At 35.4% G+C, this 22,275-nt stretch overlaps 1 protein-coding gene across 6 annotated transcripts in view; it reads right to left on the reverse strand.

Annotated features, from left to right (window-relative positions):
* Positions 1-5,129: 5,129 nt before the first annotated feature.
* NLGN1 (neuroligin 1) overlaps positions 5,130-22,275 on the reverse strand; it is a 947,633-nt gene continuing 930,487 nt past the window's right edge. For 3 of the 6 annotated variants that reach the window (XM_012807908.1, XM_012807910.1, XM_012807909.1), the window contains 3 exons: positions 13,180-13,365; positions 8,587-9,376; positions 6,941-7,763 (listed from right to left, as the gene is read on the reverse strand). In XM_012807908.1, the coding sequence (XP_012663362.1) occupies positions 6,941-7,763; positions 8,587-9,376; positions 13,180-13,365 (1,799 nt within the window). Of the gene's footprint in view, positions 7,764-8,586; positions 9,377-13,152; positions 13,366-22,275 lie in introns of all 6 variants that reach the window. The other 3 variants (XM_012807907.1, XM_003794286.2, XM_003794287.2) reach the window with 3 other exon arrangements.

Here is a 22,275-nt window from a genome sequence, read left to right on the forward strand (position 1 = left end):
CCAATGCATGTGCTCAAGAAAATTCAACTAAAATTCAACTAATTTGAATTTAGCAAATTCAGATCTATGTTTATTATTTGGAACAGATAAAACAAGGAATTGTGCAATGATTTGCCACAGAGTTTAACACAGAAAGTGTGGGAGTCAGTCCAAGTATTTGAACCTATTCCAAGCTTGGTAATAGCTGTGTTTGTTTGTAAGACATAGAACTGGCCCATTTGTCTCACTCGCACCATGTTGTCTGACACATGGTGGGCACAATTCATTGAAGGAATGAAAGGCTAATTCTTCTCTTTGCTTGATTGGCGTTCACTAGCTTCTACCCTGCCTTAGGAACAGAGGAAGCCAATTCCTGAGGCACTGGGCAGTTAGATCACTTTTTAAGACTTTCCTCACAAGCTTAACATGCTCAGAGAAGAAGGCATAAATAGTTAAGGGGAGAGGTCATTGAAATAGGAGCTGTTGCAACGGACCAGAAGGTTCCCTCTAGTGCAGAAGAAGTTCTCTCTGAGAGAGAAGTTGATGTTTTCAGGGGAGATAGAAATGTTTTAAGCAGATAATCAAGAAGATCTCCAGAATTGGGGCAGTAGGATGTATTTCAAATGATGACACTTCATTGGGAAATACTGCTTTCACATGAACATTTACAGAATACATTTAGGACTCTTTTTGAACTCAGAAATAACATCCTGTAAACTGCAAGGAACTGTAACTGTAGTGAAAAATACAATCATGAAATAATAACACATTCACAAAACATCAAAACCCTTTTGCAGAAAGTGAAAATTCTTATAATTTGTTTTGAACTATTTAAATTATTTGATATCAATTGTCATATGTGGCCACAGAGTCCCACGAAATAGTGCCAGTTCTTTTATTTAACCATTTGGAAACATTGTTTTTGAGTCCATGTGAGAGGAAATTCAGTGATGTACTATTTGCTGGCCATACTCTAACCTTGGGCTGTGTACAGATGAGAAAGAAGCACACTTTACGTAGTCTTCCCCACGAAGACCGTTATTGGCTAGCTAGTGCAAGACTAGAAATACGTCACTCTAAATTTTGTTTCTGTTTCCAGTGACACGATTTGGCCACAACTTAAATCAAGTATTTTTAAATTTATTGTATCTTCCTAAATGTCATTAATCTTGTTTTCTAAGGACAGTAGACTTATGGTTTAAAGGAATTTGTTTAAATAACTTTGCTGGGTTTTTTTTTATGAACTATTATATATCTCTATTAAAAACTTATTTGGATCAAAAAGTCCTTAATTAAAAATTGAAAAGCCTTTCTCCCTCCCTCCTTCACTCCCTTCGTTTCTTCTTTCTCCTTCTTCTTTCCTCTCTTTCTGACAAGCTGTGTCCAAACTTATGTGCTCTACTCTGCAAATTCTTGCCCTGCCTTCCCCAGAGGTGAACAGACGATAAAGAATCATTGCTTACATCAAATGAGAGTGAGTAAGACAAAGAAGTTGCATTGGGGAACATTTATCTTAGGAATAATTTTGAGCATACTGAACAGAGAAAAAATTATTTCTGAGTTTAAAAATAGTCAACACACCTTGGAAAGCATGGCAATATTTATTCATGATAATAACACGTTTTTAATGAAAGCCATAGATGTCCAAACACAAACTAAACCATGACAATCCAATGGCCTTATTTTTTTTTTTACAAAATCCATTAATTTGATAAATGATATGAATGCAGAGAAAGGATGAGTCAAAGACACTAAAATCCTTTTAAACACACAATCTAATATAGATATCAACTGTGAAAATAGCATTCAAAAATGGTCCCTTTGTTTTAACTTCATCTGCTGAGTTTTTGCTATTGTACCTTTACAATTTTTTTTAAAGCTTTAATTGTTATCATTCATTTCAACGCAAAACTGCTAGCACTTTGGCTTAACTTTCCACAGAGGACTCAATTCTGTCACATTAGTACATATGGCAGGAGGTATACAATGTCTTTTGTAAATGTGGATCTGAAAGGGCCATTGTAAATATCCTATAAACCACCTAGTATGTAGGGTCTATATACCAAATACTATATATAATGGCTGACTAGAAAAAAATGCTTGTTCCTACATCTTCAGACTTGTTTTCAATTCAAGTTACTTGTTTGTTACAATTTGTTTTGAACTATTTAAAATAGTTCAAATCACTAAAAAATTTTACAGTTTGTTAGTGATTTAAGTTTCCATTCTTAAGTCCATCAAATCAGATACCTAAATAGTTGTCACTTACTGAATAATTCACATCATTCTTTCTCAAGAGTCATTTGGACCCATTTGAAATCATCAGAACATCAAATTAGATGTAAAAAAATATAAGTAAAATTTCCTTATTGGTATTTTATAGCACAGTCATCCTATTGCACTTGTTAAATTGAATTACCAGAATCTGAAAATTAAAAAAAAAGATACATTTTATAAATAAAATCCTAGGAGGAAAAGGCACTTAAGCCCTGCACATGGTTACTCCAGTCTGTATTCTCCATGACACATACCAAATGGAATCAATTTCTGGCCTGCATACAAATACAGTAAGGTGCCAGAATAAAATCAAATCAGAACACTTATTAAAAAGAATCAAGTTGGCTACCAAATGTTTCATATCAGTAGGAAATTTCTTTAGAGACTTGTGATGGATATCTGAAGCGTATGGTGTTATCATATCTAGTGCAGGAGAGTATAAGGCTATTGGAGAAATTCCCTTAGTTTATTGACTAAAAAAGCCCAAACAATTGTTGTAACAGTAAAGCTTGACAAGATAATTAAATGAATGATAACAAAATCTCAGCAGGGAAGTGCCCATTAATTGAATTTATTTGGGAGCATGTTTTCACAAGTATAACCAAATTATCTAATTTCCACTCACATTAAAAAGTGATAGTCTATAACAACTAATTACTAGAAATGAAGAAAAAGGCCTGTACTTTGAGCCAATAACACAGAAGAAAACAAAATTACAATGTCGAAGTACTGCCATATTTGACAGCTTCTTAAAAATTCTATTCATTATTTTGTCCTGTGAAAATATTTCAGTGAAACTCGCCAAAGAAAAGAATCCCAGTCATTTCTATGTAGTAGTGTCTTTAAAGCTGGAACATACTTCCTGCATTCTTTGTATCCTTTCCTGATATTAATAAGTATGACAGTAGGAGTGTGCCAATAGGTGAAACACCTGTACTCAGAGGACAGAGTACAGATAGGACTGTTAAGTTCGGCATTTCACTTCAGTAAGAAAATTAATGCCATCTTGTTTTGCTCTTTAGTATTATATATGGTTGATCGCTTTTTAAACATGTTTTTGCTCTTTTTCATGTACAGATCAAGAATTATGGATTAAAATGTTATTTTGGTCAACTTTTAAATTTGAGATGAAATAATCTATAATCAGATTTTCTGCTTTAAGCCACCAACAAGATGTCTCCAAATTGGATAATGTTAAGGCTTTAGCAAATTATGTCTTAATTTTCATAAAAGTTAATGATGAACTTTGTTATTAATCTGTGGTAGTCAACTTGATTTTGACCAGAGTCAACATGTTCAATAGCAATTTAAAACTATAAAATCTGTCATTTTTATATTTCTAATCCCATACTCTAAAACATGAATCTATTGATGAACATTTGGTAAAAATGTTATATGATAGCAAAACAATGAAATAAAATTAATTTTGGTATAATATTTGTACAAATTCTAAGCAGCCTTGTCTACTTTTTTTACTCTGAAGCAGGAAAATCTGAATTAATAAATAATGCCAAAATACTCTTTTATTACTCTTTTTTTTCTAAAGGAAATTATCATCTCAATAAATCCACTTTAAACGTGTTGGTTAAATTCAAATAACAATATTTAAACTTGTCCTTAGCATTTAAATATTATGTTTCAGCTTTAAAAGCAGTTCTTAATGTTCTGTTGAATGTGGGATGTCACTTCACATTTAGAAAGGTAGACGCTGGACTATAATTGTAAAACTAGCAACTAACACTCATTCACAATAACTTTATCACATGACAATAAAACCTGGGCAGCTTTATTTCCCACAAAATTGATACTACCTTAATTTAGAGGAAAGAATAGGGCTATGTTTTGTTTTCCTAAAGCATCCTTCTAAATCAATATAATGTAGATGCCAGTTATGGTATAGGTAGGTAGACTGACAGATGAACGCAGAGCCATAGATTGGCAGATAGATATGAATATGGCCATCATTAAACCGTAACAGAACGTTGGGATTTGCCAAGTGAAGGAAGACACATGAACGTATTCATTCCTATCTTATTTGTTGCCATTTCTACTTCTGATTTTATCTTTTGTTTCATATTAAAGACAGTATTCTGATTAAACAGAAATATCAGATGCTAAACAATTCTTTTCAGCGGTTCTCAACCTGTGGATCGCAACCCACAGGAACTGTATATTAAAGGGCCATGGCATTAGGAAGGTTGAGAACCCCTGGTTTACATAGTCAGTTGACAGTCTAAAAGCAGAGCCACATCAGGTCAAGACTGCACATAGACCACTCCAAATTTTGAAGACTTTTTCCAATTTTGGAAAAGAATCTACATTTTCCTGATAGTTAATAATTAAGAGGGAGAGTTATAGTCAAAGAAATTCCTTGAAATAGGTTTTTATCTTTTAGTGTCAATGTCTTGCTCAGTTTTAAATTCGTTTAGAAGGATACCTTTCTATTACTTCATGGTAGTTTAGTTGCCCTTATATTATGAACCTGGCTATTGTATCCCATGTATTGCAAATTTATTTCCAATAGACATTTTCTTTGATGATCAGTGTTGGCACCTGTGTTTCTAATAGAAAACAATTGGCACGTTATTTCTATAACATCTTCACATAAGAGGTATTTAAAAGGACAAGGCTAATATTTTTCATTAGTTCCTGGAGCTTATAAATTCATAATGTTAAACTTCCACAATTTCATCTTAGATGAGATTTGCCTTTAAACACACAGTTGTGGTTTCTATAGATGTTAACTGCATGTCTTCAAAACCCTGAATGGTCTAGTCTAGAAAACTGACTTTTTGCAACAGCTTTCTTTCTTTCTTTCTTTCTTTCTTTCTTTCTTTCTTTCTTTCTTTCTTTCTTTCTTTCTCTTTCTTCTTAAAAAAAAAGACAAAACAGCAATAAACATTTTAGCTCTTTAATGAGCAAAGATCATCTTTCTTAGCATTGGACTAATAGCCATCATCCAGATCACCTTTATTTCACGCAATGACCAGTGACATGGCCAAGATATACAGAGTTGTTTCCATCAAGTAGTATACAATATTTTTTTTGTATAATAAGCTTTCATTCTTGAAAAAGAGTAACTGAAAAGAAAGGTTTCTGTTACTGCAGTTAGTTTGTCAGAGAAAGTTCTTTGCATTATCTTATAAACTATCAAAATTGCTAGTCATCTGGAAAAATGTAAAAAAAAATCACATAACTTTAGTCTAATAGAAATATAGTACAGGTAAGAGAGAAAGTATTTATCAGGATGTGCTCTTTAAGTCCATCATCTCATTTTTTAAATATAAATGTACATCTGATTACGTATACAAACATTTGGAAAGATCTGTGATATACTGTTACTGGTAAACAACAGGGGGGTGAGGAGTTTCCTGTGGTCTTAGAATATTCGTTTAAAATCACACATATGTGTAGAACTGAAATCCTCCAGATGTTGGCTTCCTAGGTTCTGCGTCTATGTTGAACTCTACCGAGATTGCATGAGCAAATCCAGTGAGACAAGCTCAGTGAGAAAGGTAAGGGACGTGGAGAGGGACATAATTGTATACTGAATTACCATCAGTAAACATTTTGTCATGCAACATGAGTAAATTAATAACCGAGAGCTGTGATCAGAGTGGTAGCAATGGGGCATCCTCAGGTCTTCAGAAGCCTGTTGCAAGGAACTCTTTGGACACACTCTACCTCACCAAAAGGAACAGAATACAGAGTGACACCAACCACAGCAAATTATAGATCCTGTAACACATGTCCAATTAAGGTTCTATTTCTATAAATTATTTAGATGGGAATAAAAAGAACATTAAAAACACAGGAAATTTTTTTCTGGGATTCATATCAGCGAGTATTCACCACTATACTTATTCTTCAAATACCTTTAATAACTAATTCTTTCTATATTGAAACTACTGTGAATTATTTTATTGTAATGACTTTTACCCCTTCTGATCTTCTTTAGGTTCTGCCAATTGATGGAGGAAGCTTCTATTAAAAACTCCAATGGGGTGAGAAGAATTTTAATTACGGCTTAATCAGCAGCACAGCCACCAAGCATATAAATTATCATGCACATCGTGCTAAAAATATCCAGTTTCCTTTATCCCCACAACTTTATACTGACAGCACTTATGTGATAATGTTGTACCTGCCAGTCCTTAAACTTCTTTGTTTTACTGGCAAATTTCAGTATGAGCCTCTGCTAAGGCCATTGACAGCACTGGTGCTTTGTGCACTTATCCAAATATGTAAATATGGTCTACACAATAAAACAGCTCCAAATAAAAACTGGTGAAAATTATCTGACATTCCATTGGTGTGTCCCTTGTGCATATTCATAGTTTTTTTTTTTTGAATTTTTACTTTTTATATTTAGACATAGTTCTCTCCTGTTTGATGTTCCACATGCCTAATTCCATTATGTAACTTAAATCTTCAAAAAATTAATTCTTGGATGTGAATGAAAAAGTATCATTCAGAACAATTGCTCCAAGCAATTGAAATTTGTTCTTAAAGTTGATTTGTTTATATATACAACTCATGTTTTCAAAACCCCCAAAGTCCTTGATATGTATATTCACATAATATTTCTCATTTAAATAATAAGAGTCTTGTAGATTGAAAGCCAAGGAATCTTCAGTAATGTTACTGCAATCCGTCAAAAAAATAGTCTGTTTCTCTTATCTGGCTATACCCTGGTTGTTGAATGTGAGTGGGGGTGGGGGTGGGGGTGGGGCAGAGTGTTGTTCTGTCCTCCCGTGAACGTGTTAAATGTGTGTAAGGGCTGGATCCCTGGTATAGTGTTGGGAATCATGGTGATGGTGTTGGGTGTCATTAGGGGCACGTCATCGGGTGACCTCCTCATGGCCAGCGTGTAGTCTGGGGGACAGGCGGTCCGGAGAACCACCTCGTGCGGATGGAGGGACTCGCACTCGCGGTCCAGGTCCGTGTGCTTCATTTGCAGGGACATGATTTCCTCCTCTTGGGCGTGGGCCAGGTCGTTGGTCGTGGTACGCTGAGGGCTGCACCTCCTGTGAACGTCGTGTCTCCTCTTGTCCTTTTTGTAGTATAGGGCCGCAAAGGCCAAGATGTTGAGGAACAGCAGTGACGCCCCGACCGCGATGGTGACACTCAGCTCTGTTGAGTAGTCCCTTTGATCCACCGAAAATGGGCTTGGTTGTTGTTTCGGATCATCCTGCTTGGCAGTGGGAAAGGCTGACGTGACAGGTACAGAATTTTTCCTCGTGGGTCTGAAAGTGATGTCCGTTGATGGCACTTTAGTTGTTGTCGAGGTATACTGAGAAATGTCATTGAGATTATGCAGGTGAGGCACCAGCTCCAACCAGAGGTTCACCTTGTTGGCTCTGTAATGCTCTTTCACTCTTGGCTTTAATCCAATGTGGAGGTAAAGCTGGTCCTTCTGCGAGTACCTGGTCCAGGCCACCTCTTCAAAGCGGTTGGGTTTGGTGTGGATGAATTTAGTGTCTTGAGGGACTGGTTGATTTGGGTCACTAGGAAAGAAAAAAGAATTATGAGAACAAACCTGTCTTATTCTTTTCTTTGGTTTAATATCTATCTAAGTGAAGAGGTACAGACTTTAGATTGTGTTTTAACATTAACTTGGCCCAAATTAGAAATATAAATCTCACAAGAGCTGGATTGTTAGATGCAAGACAACACCAAGCACGTAAGTCTCATGTTTTCTTTTTCTCTGCTCATCTAGAGATAGGCTATTACCTACCCAAAGATTATTTAAATGACTTAGATGTTTATATACACATGAGGTGTCTCACAGGCAAACTGGTCCAGATGGCATGGAATTTTGCAAATGACATGAGGCTTCATTGGCAGGAGAATGTTTGGTCCTGGTTCTGTTCCTCACCAGACATATGAATATCTACATGATACTCTCAAAGCCGCAGGTCCCTTCTCTATAAGTGGGATTAATAATGCCCAAGCTGCCGGCCTCACGAGGGAGGTAGTGGGAAAGACCAGAGAGCATATAGTATTGTGAACTGGAAAGCACCATAAAATACTATTTGTTACTATTTAACAAAAAATAATAATGTCCTGTGTAATTAAGAAATCAAAGCATATGTAATTGTTGAGTAATGCAATTGAGATTATGTCTTTTAATAAACTTCTAAAACTGAACAACTATTAAAGCAATGACATTTTGAAACATGATAATATAGAATTATTTTGAATTAAGGCACTGAATGTATTGCTAGTATTACTTTACCAAATTATTTTGGCACAAATACATATTGCTTTAGAAAGCTTAAAAGGATATTTTTATTAAAATTATAACAATTTTATTTATTAGGTACCTACCCAGTTTTAGCAAAATTTGTCCAGTATGTCATTACAACTGCACTCAGCATCACGTCATTCTTTGAGAAATTGCAAGGAAACAACTCTGTAGGGCCAATCATGGGGATTCCCAGTACATAGGGAAGCTCGTCTCCATGGGCTGCGTCAGCCCAGGCTGGAACCTGATCAGTTTGGCAATGATGGTAAAAGGCATAGAAGTATGTAGGCGAGCCGAAGTTTGAGTGAAGGTCTGCTGTAGCTACAGCGGGCGCCACCCACTGATGGTCGGTGAACAAAGCCAACAGTGTTTTCCTTCTGGTTTCCGGGTTATGGCGATCAGCCCAGTCAGTATACATGAATTTAATGGTTTCTCGCAAAACATCTTTGCCTTCAGGGTATCCATATAAATTATCAACAAAATTGGAAACAGCAAAGTCAAAATCACTAGCTGATATACCATCATCGCTATCTACTATATTTTCCACAAATTTTAATCCTTCTCCTTGGTTCACTCCTAACATTATGTCATAGTTGAGAAACTCTCCTTGCTCCATCAATATCTGAGGGTCATCTGGTATTACATCACCATCAATCACAGGTCCAAAGGCTATGTGGTATCGGGCTGGTTGGATATCTTGGTCAACAAGTTCTTTGTAAGGCTTCTTCTGTAGGCATTCCACTAACTCTACTGTATCTGAAACATTGCAACCAACTTTTGTGGCCAATATTCTAGCATATTTTGCAGGTTGGAAACTAACAGCCCAGCTGGAAAGGGCTGTTCCACTTTGAGCTATTGCTCGTTGAAAAAGTCCTATGGGAAAATCAACAAAGAGTTTCAGACGATCTTTCAATAATGTGGTAAAACAATAACATCTGATATTTTAGACATGTATATAAAAACCCAGATATAACTCAAAAGTAGGGATATAGAGACACTTTCACTTAAGAGAAGGTATACAAAGTCATCCCCAGGGTATAATAAATCAGAGGGATGGAGCTTAATCTTGCTCTTCAAGTGGCTTTGAGGATCAAGGATTCTAAATTGTGTAGAGTCTCAAAGAAGCAGGAAGCAAGAAGAAAAGCAGATGTAAACACTAGCGGCAAAAAGCCCCCAAAAGTTTTCTTTGATGAGCATGGAAAGACTTAGATTATCATGACTGAGGACTGGACGGGCCAACCTTCTCTCTCTCTGTGGCAGTCTCTGCACTGTGCTTTGGGGATATTTCCTCCAATTCAGCTGCATTTGCCTTCCTTCAAAATAATTCTGTATGTTTATATTAACCAGATTTGACTTGAAAAGGAATTGTTGTGGGTTGACACAGCTACTGGGACTGGGGATGTGTTACTACCCTGGGGATGGCCCTGAAGCCACACAAAACAGAACATCGCTTGGGACATACTCTTTCCAGATCTTCGTGTTAGACATGGTATGCTGAATACTCATCTTTCAGAAGAAGATATATTTGAAGTGTTTTCACTAGGTTAAAGAAAAAACATCTGCGAGGATTTAGTAGGGGTGATTTAACTTTTTTCCCTGTTGAATGAATGTACACTGCTATATTTTATCATAAAAGATGAAAAGTACATTGGCCCCTGCTTTTTACTTAATTGCATTTCAGAACTATAAATTATGGCTCCATGTGCAGTTTGACAGGCACTGCGTGCCATTCACATTTACAAATGCACTTTATTTACTTATTAGGGCATTTTTCTAATAAAATTCTTATTTTCAAATATAATGTATCTGTTTTCTTTTTTAAATATATGGTTATTTTCAATTTCCAAATACAACTTTGTATGTGGTTCAGCTATTTTAACACATTTGATTATTCATATGTGTTAATGAGATAAGGCTTTTTTCCCACAAATATGCAGAAGCAGTGCCTGAATTATTAACAGAAGTAAAGTTTTAGGTTTTGCACTGAATGTGCATATATATTCAAAATGTCTGTAATATGTTTCTAGATAATTCTAAAAAATATTCAAAATGTCAAACCACACTAATTTAAATTTGTTTTGGTTTTCTGATACCTTGTAGGAACATAATTTTAGTTTACTAGAGCATAGTCTGCTAGAGCAAATTAGACAAATACAGATAAATTAGAAAATTATGTAAGCCGTTTGTGTACATTTGCTCATGAAATCCAAACATTTTTTTTTTTTTTTTGAGACAGAGTTTCACTTTGCTGCCCTTGGTAGAGTTCCATGGCATCATAGCTCACAGCAATATCAAACCCTTGGGCTCAAGTGCTGTGGTGTCATAGCTCACAATAACCTCAAACTCTTCCGCTCAAGCAATTCTCTTGCCTCAGGGGTTGAGCACAATACCTGGTTATTTTTAGAGACAAGATCTTGCTCAGGCTGCTCTCAAACCTGTGAGCTCAGGCAATATACCCACCTCGGCCTCCCAGAGTGGTAGAATTATAGGCATGAGCCACCTCACCCAGCCACTAATCAAAAATTTTACAACTAAAATGAACCCAGTGTTTCTATAATATCCTTTCCTATTTCAGGGACTGATTGACATTAACTAAATATAACAGAAAATATTTAGGGAGAAATTCATGTGATGTTACACATAGCCTGAAATATGCCATCTAAATGGTATTGGAAAGCCATATATTTTATCACTAAGAGGGGGACTTATTACGAGGATGCAAGATGGGGTCTCGTGGGAGACCCAAGCCTGGGCATTTGTTGCCGCCCTCTGTAGAGTTTACAGGCTTGAAAGCCATGTCCGCATTGGAGGAAAAATCAGCTCAATGTTTTCAAGATATCTTTTGTTCATTTCCTGGTCAAATCATAAGTCTAAAGATGGGTTGAGGACTTGACCAAACTCAAGTCCTTATCTCTTGCCAGGTAATGACTGATTTCCTTGATGAGTGTGATGAGATGTTTAGTTTTCAGATACTCCATAACCATTTGCCACTGTTTATCAGACTATCAATTGGTGAGTAACAATGACAGCTGAAAAACTATTTGTCTCTTTAACCAACATTAGTTTGATACTGGCTGAAACTGGCTTTAATGGCCATATTTGATCAAGTGACCCTGAGAAGTGTACAGAGGTTGCCTACTGCTTACCCTAGCTAAGAATTGGCGCTAATACTCAAAGTTAAAGTAATCTCTGTTTAATTTAAAAGTAAAGTTCATTGTTTCACAACAACCCATTATTTTACAGACCAAAATCTCAGATGAAGATGTTTTCATTTGTGTTATTTTGTCATCAAAAATCAGAATCCTACTAATATAAATTAAATATTATATAAACTGTGTTAATAAATTAAGTCTATGGCCAGGCACCTATAATTCAATGGTTAGAGTGTTGGTCCCCTGCACTGGGAGTGGTGGGTTCAAACCCAGACTGGGCCTGCTAAACAAACAAACAAACAAAAAACAAAAAAAAAATTAAGTCTATGATAATATATGGTCCTTAGTGTATATTTTATGTATATATTATATATATTTGATATGTATTCAATGACTGGCTATTTTTTGAAATTTCACATTAATGGTTCTTTGAAACCCCCCAAAAATGTCCTATGTCTCATTCTCTTATCACAAAATTCAGTTTTAAGAAGTAAGATGCTTCACAAATTAATCTTGACAGTGTATACTTTCTTCAGATAATATATGCATATATACATGATAATTAAAAAGCAGAAAATTCAAGATGGTCTATGTTGATTCTCTGTCTTCCTCTCTATTACTTATAAATAATGGAGACAAAGTATTTGCTTTGCAGACTTCTTCAACAAAACTCTTCTGTTCTTGTGGATATTTCCAATTAATAATGCAGGTAGAATGGGTGATTAAACACGAGGTAAAATGGAGATGGAGTCCACAAGAAACAAAATGATGAGCACTTTGGAAAAAGGATGTCAAAGCCAGAAAAAGGAAACAAGAGAAATGTTTTACAGATTTGAGCAGCCTCTGTGCTTCATGCTGCATTTTCAAACTTGGGAGGAAAAAAAAAAAAACACTTTTGGAGATAAAAATAGAAAAAGAACAAAACCAAACATATTTTTCTTTCTAATCAAAAGCTCTACGAGTCACCTTGATGCTTTGACAATTTTGGATCACGCATGCAAAATAATCAAACATCCATTCTCTACTCAGACAAGTGAAATCACGTTTCCAGACAAACAAGCTTAGGCTGCTTTGTTAGCTTAGTAATAATAAAGGGTTTTAAATGTCCATTGTCTTGAAAGTAGATTATATACAATCCTTACATTTAAAAAAACTCATCTTTGATTTTGATTATTGAATAAATAAAGATGATAAGACTGTGAATGTCTTTGTCTGATTTTCTCCCATATCACCTGTGAAGGAAAGAAGTGTAACCACAGTGCTGACCACCCTGGAATTCTCATGAACGGACATCCTTACTAAGCTCCACAGGAGACACAGAAGAGAGTTTGAAGGGAATCTAAACATGCATAGGAAGGCTGAAGAAACACAGCTTTACACAGTTATTGAGTTCAACCTAACAGTTTGAACAGAGAAATATATACAGAGCGTCACATACTACTGATGGTGGTGGCATGCAGACACCAAAATTGTCAAAATTTGCAACCTGCATAATACCTTTGGTTGAATTGCTCCAACGGTTACCTTCAGAATAATGGGATAAAGTCAGTAGATTGACACATGAACCCCCAGCACCAGATCCAAAAACAGTGATTCTTAAGGGGTCACCACCAAAGAATCCAATGTTTTCACTAGTCCATCTTAGAGCCTGTATGAGATCGAGGAGTCCATAGTTCCCTTTCGCAGCCTGATCCCCTGTACTCAAGAAACCTGAAAAAGAGAAATAAAAAGATACCTTTTAAGTTGACATAAATCAAGTAGACACAAACTTTAAATATGAATGAAGACTGTGTTAATTAAGGTGGATATAGCCCAAGTTCCTTAGCAAAAATTAGTTTCTGTCAAAATAAAATAGTTTACTTTAGGTAGATGGTAGGGACTGAAATCTGAAAGTGACATTATGTTCGCCAAATGTCTCCCAAATTTACCAGGTGAGAAAGGCAGATAAAGGGGATGAAAGCATTCGAAATAACCTCCAGGGAGACATTGCAGGGGTTGAATTACCAGTCGGATATATGCTGGGGCTTTTGAGAATGTGCGTTTTGCATAAAACACTGTGTGGGTCCTTCAGTTGCTCGTACACTGACATGGGTGGAACTGAAGGTATGAGCACAGAGTGGCAGAAAGTGGGGGTGTAAAGCAGGGGTGCTTTTCTCAGACTTGGGGGGGTCTTATAAACTCCATAAAATCACACACAACCCTGCATGTGTGGGAACCTGCACAAGTCAGTCAGTGACGATGCCTGATTAGGAAGAAAGGATGTACCAGCGATCATCTGAAACCACATTCTGGAATACTTTAAATGCGAAACTGAGGAAAAATGCTCATTTAGCAAGAGTGTAGAATAATTTCACAGTAGCTTCAAAAAAAAATTGAAATGCCTAGGAATATATGTAACAAAAGAGGTGAAGGACCTCTACAAATAAAATCACAAAACTCTAAGTAAAGAAACAGCAGAAAATATTAACAAGTGGAAGAACATACCATGCTCATGGCTGGGAAGAATCAACATTGTGAAAATGTCTATACTTCCCAAAGCAATCCACAGATTCAATGCAATACCCTAATGGTATTTAATAAATACTGACATCATACTTTCATGATTTGGGAAAAATAATTCTTCCTTTTTTTGTGGAACCAGAAGAAACCCTATATAGCTAAGGAAATTCTTAGTAATAAAAACAAAGCTGGGAGCTTGAGGCTCCTGTCTCAAAAAAAAAAAAAAACAAAAACAAAAACAAAAACAAAGCTGGGGGTATCACCCTCCCAAACCTTTGGCTATACTACAAGGCCATAGTGATCAAAACAACATGGTATTGGCACAAAAATAGAGACATAGACATTTGGAACTGAATACAAAACCATAAGATGAAACGAACATCTTATAGCCACCAGATATTTGATAATCATATGAAAAAGATTGAAATTGGAACTGCACCTTTTACCACTTACAAACATTGATTCAAGATGGATAAAAGATTTCATCTAAGGCATGAAACAATAAAAATCCTTGAAGAAAGTGTGGGGAAAACACTTGAAGATATTGGCTTATTGGATATCTTATGAAGAAGAGATCCATGGAAATTGCAACAACAACAACAAAATTAAAAAATGGGACTTAATTAAACTGAAAAGCTTCTGTACAGCTAAAGAAACAACAACCAAAGAAAAAACACACCCTTCAGATTGGGAAAAGATATTTGGATCTTGTGAATCGGACAAAAACTTGATAACTAGGATCTTTAGAGAACTCAAATTAATCAGTAAAAAAGACCAAACAATCCCATATATCACTGGACAAGAGACATGAACAGAACCTTCTCTAAAGAATACAGATGAATGGCTAACAAACATAAAAAAAAGTTCATCATCCCTAATCATCAGAAAAATGTAAATCAAATCTACCCTGAGATATCATCTAACCCCAGTAAAAATGACCCATATCACAAAGTCTCAAAGTTGCAGATACTGGTGTGGATGTGGAGAGAAGGGAACACTTTTACACTGCTGGTGGGACTGCAAACTAATACAACTGTTTTGGAAGGAAGTATGGAGAACCCTCAAAGAACTCAAATTAGATTTCCCATTTGATTTTGCAATCCCATTACTAGGCATCTACCCAGAAAAAAAAAAGTCATTTTATCATCAGGACATTTGCACTAGACTGTTTCTCACAGCTCATTTTACAATTGCCAAAATGTGGAAACAGCCTAAATGCCCCCCAACCCAGGAATGGATTAATAAGCTGTGGTATATGTATATCACGAAACAGTATTCAGACACTAAAAAGATGGAGACTTTACATCTTCTGTGTTAATCTGGATGGAGGTGGAACACATTCTTCTTAGCAAAACATCACAAGAATGGAGAAGCTAGAATAGAATGTACTCGATTCTAATATGAAGGCAGTAGATGAGGTAGTACAAGGAGTGGGTAGGGGAATGAGCAAGTGGTGAGAGGGGAGGAGGGTAAAGATCGGGAGGTCATGGTGGGCAGGATGGGCTTTATCTAACCAATGCAATCATTGTAACCTAATTCTTTGTAGGCCCAATGAATCCCAAATAATAAAAAAAGAAAAAGTTCAGATTTATATCATTTCTACAATGATTAAAGCTCCATTTTATAGTGAATCTGATAATGAGGAGAAATATATATTGAATAATAGGAGATGTAGGAGAGATAATAAGATTCTGAACTGACAGAATAGGACATACAAATGAACAAAGAAAATGGATAGAAAAATATTACAGCAGTAAGAGCTAAGCAACTTTCTTAAACATGTGCTATATATGGAAAGTAGAGGGAGGAGCCAAAAGCTGCTGCTGACTTAGTAGCTTTAATAATGTGTTATTATAATTTATAAAATAAACATCTATAATGTATTTCTGAAAGTGTTTCATAAACATTTCACCTTATGGATTAGCCATACATTATGTTGAAAGTGTTTGGAGTCATATTAGACATAAATTGAGTAATTAATTATACACTTCCAATCTCACTGAGTTGATAAACAAAGTTTTAAAAATTAGATCTTTCTCTTATTGCACAGCTATTATAGAAACCTGAATTAATGGGTCAAAGCTTAGGATAAAAATTATTTTTATTTTATTCAATTTGAAATATACCTCTTTATTTTATAAAATAAGCCAATACATCAATTGTATTTGTGTGAACCAGATTATGATAACACTATTTTTCAGTTAAGCAAATGATTCTATAACCAAAATGGATACACAGACAAGAAATTCTTTAGGATCACTATAGAAAAGCATGAATACACATTTTGTTGAATAATTTTGAAAAATTAAATAAATAAAAGAAGTTTGTCCTTCTTTTGATTCAAGATCAAAAATTCTAAGAAACAAAAATTCTCTAAGAAAACAAAAATCTCTAATTACTTGTATGTGTGTATTACTTATTACTTATTAGTGTGTATTTAAGTGTGCAATCTTGAAAATATTAAGAAACAAATATTAAGAAACAAAAATTCTCTAAGAAAACAAAAATCTCTAATTACTTGTATGTGTGTATTACTTAATTACTTATTAGTGTGTATCTAAGTGTGCAATCTTGAAAATATTAATTATCCTTGAAATTGAGGCTAAACTTTAAAAAAATATATTCCAAATAAATGTATCTTTCAGGTCACATTCATGACCTTTTCTTAAATTTTCATAATAATTTAAGGAAAATTTCATGGTGTCTTCTCACATAGAAGCATTTTCAAATATTCAATATTCATATAAATTAAAGCATAATAAAAGACAAAACAAAAAGCATAGCAGGGAACTCTGTTAACTGTATGGTCTACTATACGAACTTTGATATAAGACAGAATCATTAGTTTAAATTCTTATTGGATTCTGTTGCAAATATTTTTGTGTATAAAGACAGGAAGCTGTCACGAACCCTGAAAACAGTATTATGGAATGATCACCGTACATTAGATTGGAAGAGTGCTCGAAGACAGAGGAGGTGTGTGTGTGCACGAGAGAGAGAGAACACAGTATTCTAGGTAATTCATTACCAATTATCTATACCACAAATATATTCAGATAAGTTCGATTTCTGAATATTGTTTGCCACTCTGTGAAAAATGAGGATTTACATTTAACTCTTCCTGCATTAATATTGAATAAATCCACTTATATTTAAATGAATCTTTACATCCATATAGAATTGATTTACTGATAAAATTATCATCATTCAGTGTGTAGTATATAGATCATGGTAATAAGACAATTATCTCCATATTAACTAAATAGTGTCCCCTTCATAATTCCAGTTTTAGTTGCACTGTTTTCACCACTTTGGTAGAGTGATTAGATATCCTTGTGTTGATATAGTATTAGTATAAAAACATACCAAGTCTCAGAAAAGAAACTTGTACTTTATACACACATAGTTTAAAGAAATCTTGCATTATCTTCAAGAAAAAATCTTGCATTATCTTTAAGCAAAATCAATTCAATTCCAAAATTTGCACTATAAAACCACAGCATGGAAGATTGAGTAAATCCTTGGGTAAAAGTCATTATATTCTAGTCTTAGAATGTCCAAGGTTTCTCTGTCAACTCCATTTTACACTACAGTACTGAATTTCCCTTATTTTTGACTCTGTGGTATTATATGAGTATGCTGCTATCTATCTATCTATCTATCTCTTCTATCTATCTATCTAACCATCCTTCTATCCTTCCATCTATCTATATCACCTATCTGAAACCAAGTGACTCTTACGGTGAATTTAGACAGGCACTTTGAGTTTTACATTAGGAAAAAATGATAGCTGCTTTTTTATTAAGGGCAGCCAACCAATTGCATCACATCTCCTCACAACTGGTATAGTGATATCGGCTTGCACCAAGTTTTTAACTCCTGATATTATATGCAGATAATATCCTGTGGCTCAGCTAAGAGCACAAAATGAGGAAATGTAAATAAATCTCTACCTCAAAAGAGACACACTCTAATTACTGCAGTGATGCGCCTTGGCAGCATTCTTCACGCCTCGCTATCCAGTGAAGTTTTATTTGTTTTCTTTCAATTGACTCAACTTCGTGTTCTCAGCAACATAATCATTTTGGACCACTCCAGCTGGACTTCACACTGGAGCACTCAGCCTCAAACCAGCACGGAGGAACTCAATTTTGTAGCTTCCTGAAAGTGCTGTTTATTTCATGATGGATGAAGATGATTTTTTTTTCCTTAATGCCTCTTAAATCATTCTGAATAAATAGTCTTTAATTTCATCTGGATTTTTCTCACCTTTACTGAAAGCTCCCCAAATGTGTGACTAATTGTTGCTCTAACTCATTGACATACTATTATTTTATAAGATAAAACAATAACACTATGAAAACAAACTCCTTCCCTTTCTCAGGGGGAAGTGGCAGAATTTTCCAGAATAAAATCACGTGCTCTCCTATGCTCTCGTGTGCTCTCAGGCTGTCACACACTCTCCTGTGCTCTCACACACCCCAGTCTCATGCACTCCCACACATGTATGCACTCAATTTTCCAGAATTGATGCGTAAATATAAAGTCTTAAAAAATTAGTACTTTAAGCTAACTAACTAACTCTCAAAATATATAATTGTATTTATGCTAAAAATTATATTCACATATACTGGTTCACATATCTGCTACAATCATCATCCAACTATTTGTTCAAATAGAATTTATTTAACATCAGAGAGAGAGAGGGAAGTAAACAAAAAAAATTAGCATTTATTTAACATCATATCACTCTTCCCACCTAAAAATTTGTTCTATCAAAAAAACATTAACAAATGCCATTCCTATGGGAAACTACTGGTTCTACTGATCTGCCCATCCACTGAGCAGCCTTAGCTCCAATTTCCTGTTTACCTGCTTTGTCAACTAGAATTAGTTTCAGGTATTAGAGAAACCCAGGCTCTTGAGCATGGGTCCACAAGCCCCTGGAAAGGAAAAATAAGGCCAGACCTAAAATAAATTGGCAAGGGGAAAATAAATAAAAGCAGATAATTACTGCAGTCAAGCTCTTGGCTTGTGGTACTGAAGCATGTGGGATTCAGCAAGCCTCATTCTGGTAGGTGTCAGCAGCCTGCAGCTAACTGGTTGACCCAGTGTATGTTTACTACTCTTATGACACAAACACAACACTATTTTTAGAACATTAAAATAATACAGATTTATTAACATTTGAGATGGCCTCTAAGGTGTCAGAAATTTAGGATGTCAGTGATTCTATACCCTAAATGTGCTTTCTTTGGGGAGGCTTTTTGATTGTTTATTTCTAGTGGTTAATTTTTAGAGACATTAAATGGAATATAATATTTTTTGAGTCCACATGATACAGTTCAGGCTATAAAGAGGTAGGAGAGAAATTTGCAGTATTTATCAATGCTGTTGCCTGGATACAGATGACTGTGGTTGGCTCTCTGAGTCCAGTTGCTAAGTATTTCAAAATAGAGACCCTGCTGTGCCTCTAAAGAGCCAGGCTCACAAACAGAGACATGACCTGATGAAGAGGCATCCTCCTAGGGACTTGGGGACAGGGATCAGGAAAATAGCTCTTTAAGGATTTCACATCATAAACACAAAAGGATTTAAAACCTCGGATTCTTCCACCTGGAAACTCCATGCGTTAACTCTCCCTATCTTTTCAGTCCCCAAGTTTAGTCATTTCTTCTTCTGCATTGTCTCTCTGTCTCCTGCTTTAAATCTCACTGACTTATTCTATATCCTCCTCTTTTCTTGTTAGATGTTTGAAATCCTTTTAATTCATCACTTAACCTCCAAACACCCAGCAAACCAGTCCCCATCCTATTCTGTGACCAGATTCATAATTCAAAAATGTTTGGTTCTAATCAAAGGACACCACTATATGAAAATAAAATCCTCATACTAAGGCATATCCATAATTGAATGATTTCTCTTTATTTCCTTGGCATCAATATTGTTTAAAGTATATTTTAAAACTCTCCAAATTGAGCATATGGCCAAATGATCCTATACAAAGTGGTCAAGACTGTCTAATGGGAATAGAACAGTTTCTTCCATGAAAGATACTGGGAAAACTGGACATGCACATGTAAAAGCATAAAATTGGACTATTACCTTCTGCAATATAAAAAATCAACTCAAAATGAATTAAAGATCTAAAACTATTAAACTCCTATAAGAAAACATAGGTTAAGAGCTTCAGGACATTAGATTGTTAATGATTTCTTCAGCAAAAGCAGAGGAAACAAAAACATTCAGTGGTAATGTAAAATGGCATAGGCATTATGGAAAATAGCATGGAGATTCCTCAAAAATTGCAAACAGAATTCCTATATAATCCAGCAAACCTTCTTCTAGGTATATACCCCAAAGAATTAAAAGCAGGATCCCAACAAGATATTTTCAAGCCTGTGTTCACCAAAATACTAGTAAATAGACAAGAGTTAGAAGCAATCCCCATGTTCACCAGAGGGGGAATGGATGAAGGAATGTGGATGAGGAAACACGCATATGGGGATAGAGGTGGTCTTGAAAAAGGAGGAAATCTGGTCACATGCTACAACATGATCGGATCTCGAAAGACAGTATGCCAAATGAAATAAGCCAGTGACAAGCCCAAATACTGTATGATACTACTCCTAGGAGTATCTGAAGTAACTAAAATTACAGAAGTGGAAAGTAGGAAGGTGGTTGCCAAGAACTCAGTCAGAAAGGAGGGGAGGGGAATTAATATTTAATGAGTACAGAGTTTCAGTGTTGCAAGATAGAAAAGTTCTAGAGGCCTGTTGCTAAATAATGGGAATATACTTAACATTATTGAACTGTACACTTAAAAATGGTTAAAATGTTAAATTTAGTGTCACATATTTTTTACCATCATGATACAAAAATTTCCCAAATTAACAATTTGGAGTGAGTAGGGAAAAAGAACATACAAGACACTATGTAATCATCTGTCACCTCCACTAGTGTCCTTGTTATTGTGTCCTCTTGGAAGCTTCTGTCTACATTCTTAGAAATCAACAAAGGACAAAGTAAAAATAATATCTTTTTTGTTGTATCCTTTGGGCAAAAAAAAAAAACAAAAAAACACAAAACAAACAAACAAACAAACAAACCCTTGTTCCAAAATGAGGCTGATGTCTTAACATCATATAACTTGAAGGTATTTCCAAAATTTTATATTTTGATGAATTAATTAATTAATTTGTTATAAGATAATTTTGTTTGATGACTCATCCTTGGGAATAACACTGGTCAAGGCTGCTAATCCCTGGCATCTGAACATAAAGGACTAGAATAGGTGTATAAAGGGAAAGAAGGGGGTGACTGTTAACAGATGCCTGGGAAGAAAACACCTGTACATGGTTTTTTCCAGCAAATTCCAAAGTTTCACCGTCTACAAGGCAAACAGAAAACTGTTCCTTTTAAAGTATACTCAATTTTAATATTTTATGATTCCTTCACCCAAATTAGACTAAAATATTTACTTTAACAAGACTTCTTCTGACTATAGATAATAATAGAGAGGGACAAAGCCCTGGTCTACTTAGGTCTGAATCATATACACCATTTCCCTTTCAAGAATAACCCACAGTAAGACAAACCCCAACCCTGGCTCCCACAGCCGTGCCCTATTCTCCACCCCGACTCCAGGCTGTTAGTGTTCACACTTTTTGGTATGCGTGCCAAGAAAGGCTTATCCAACATTCCTTGACTTACACTATTATGCGCATCTTGGGATCAAAACAAACTGCTTGTGCATTTTGAATAAGAACTCTCACAAAGAATGGGCAAAACCCTAAGAAATCTCCCTCCCAAAAGGGCTATTGAGTGAAAAGAAATTGCATTTTCTTTTTCTAATCATTCTGATTACACAGAAAGTATCTAGTGACTTAAATACCCAGTTTACTTCAAAGCATGACCTGGAGCAAGCTACAACAATGCTATAGAGAGAGGTCTTCAGGGACTGTGCAGTGCAGAGCTTACACCACACAGCTTCAGGGACAATAAAGACGATACACACTTTGTCAATTTCTAAGTGTCTATTATTTATTTTTGTCTTCCTTACATGATCCCACTGTATGCTGTGTGTGTGCGTATGTGTGTGTGTGCTTTGTAATGTTGTAG

The sequence above is a fragment of the Otolemur garnettii genome, unplaced genomic scaffold (genome assembly GCF_000181295.1).
Source record: "Otolemur garnettii isolate 467f Iridium unplaced genomic scaffold, OtoGar3 scaffold00078, whole genome shotgun sequence".
In the NCBI taxonomy this organism is placed as follows: Eukaryota; Metazoa; Chordata; class Mammalia; order Primates; family Galagidae; genus Otolemur; species Otolemur garnettii.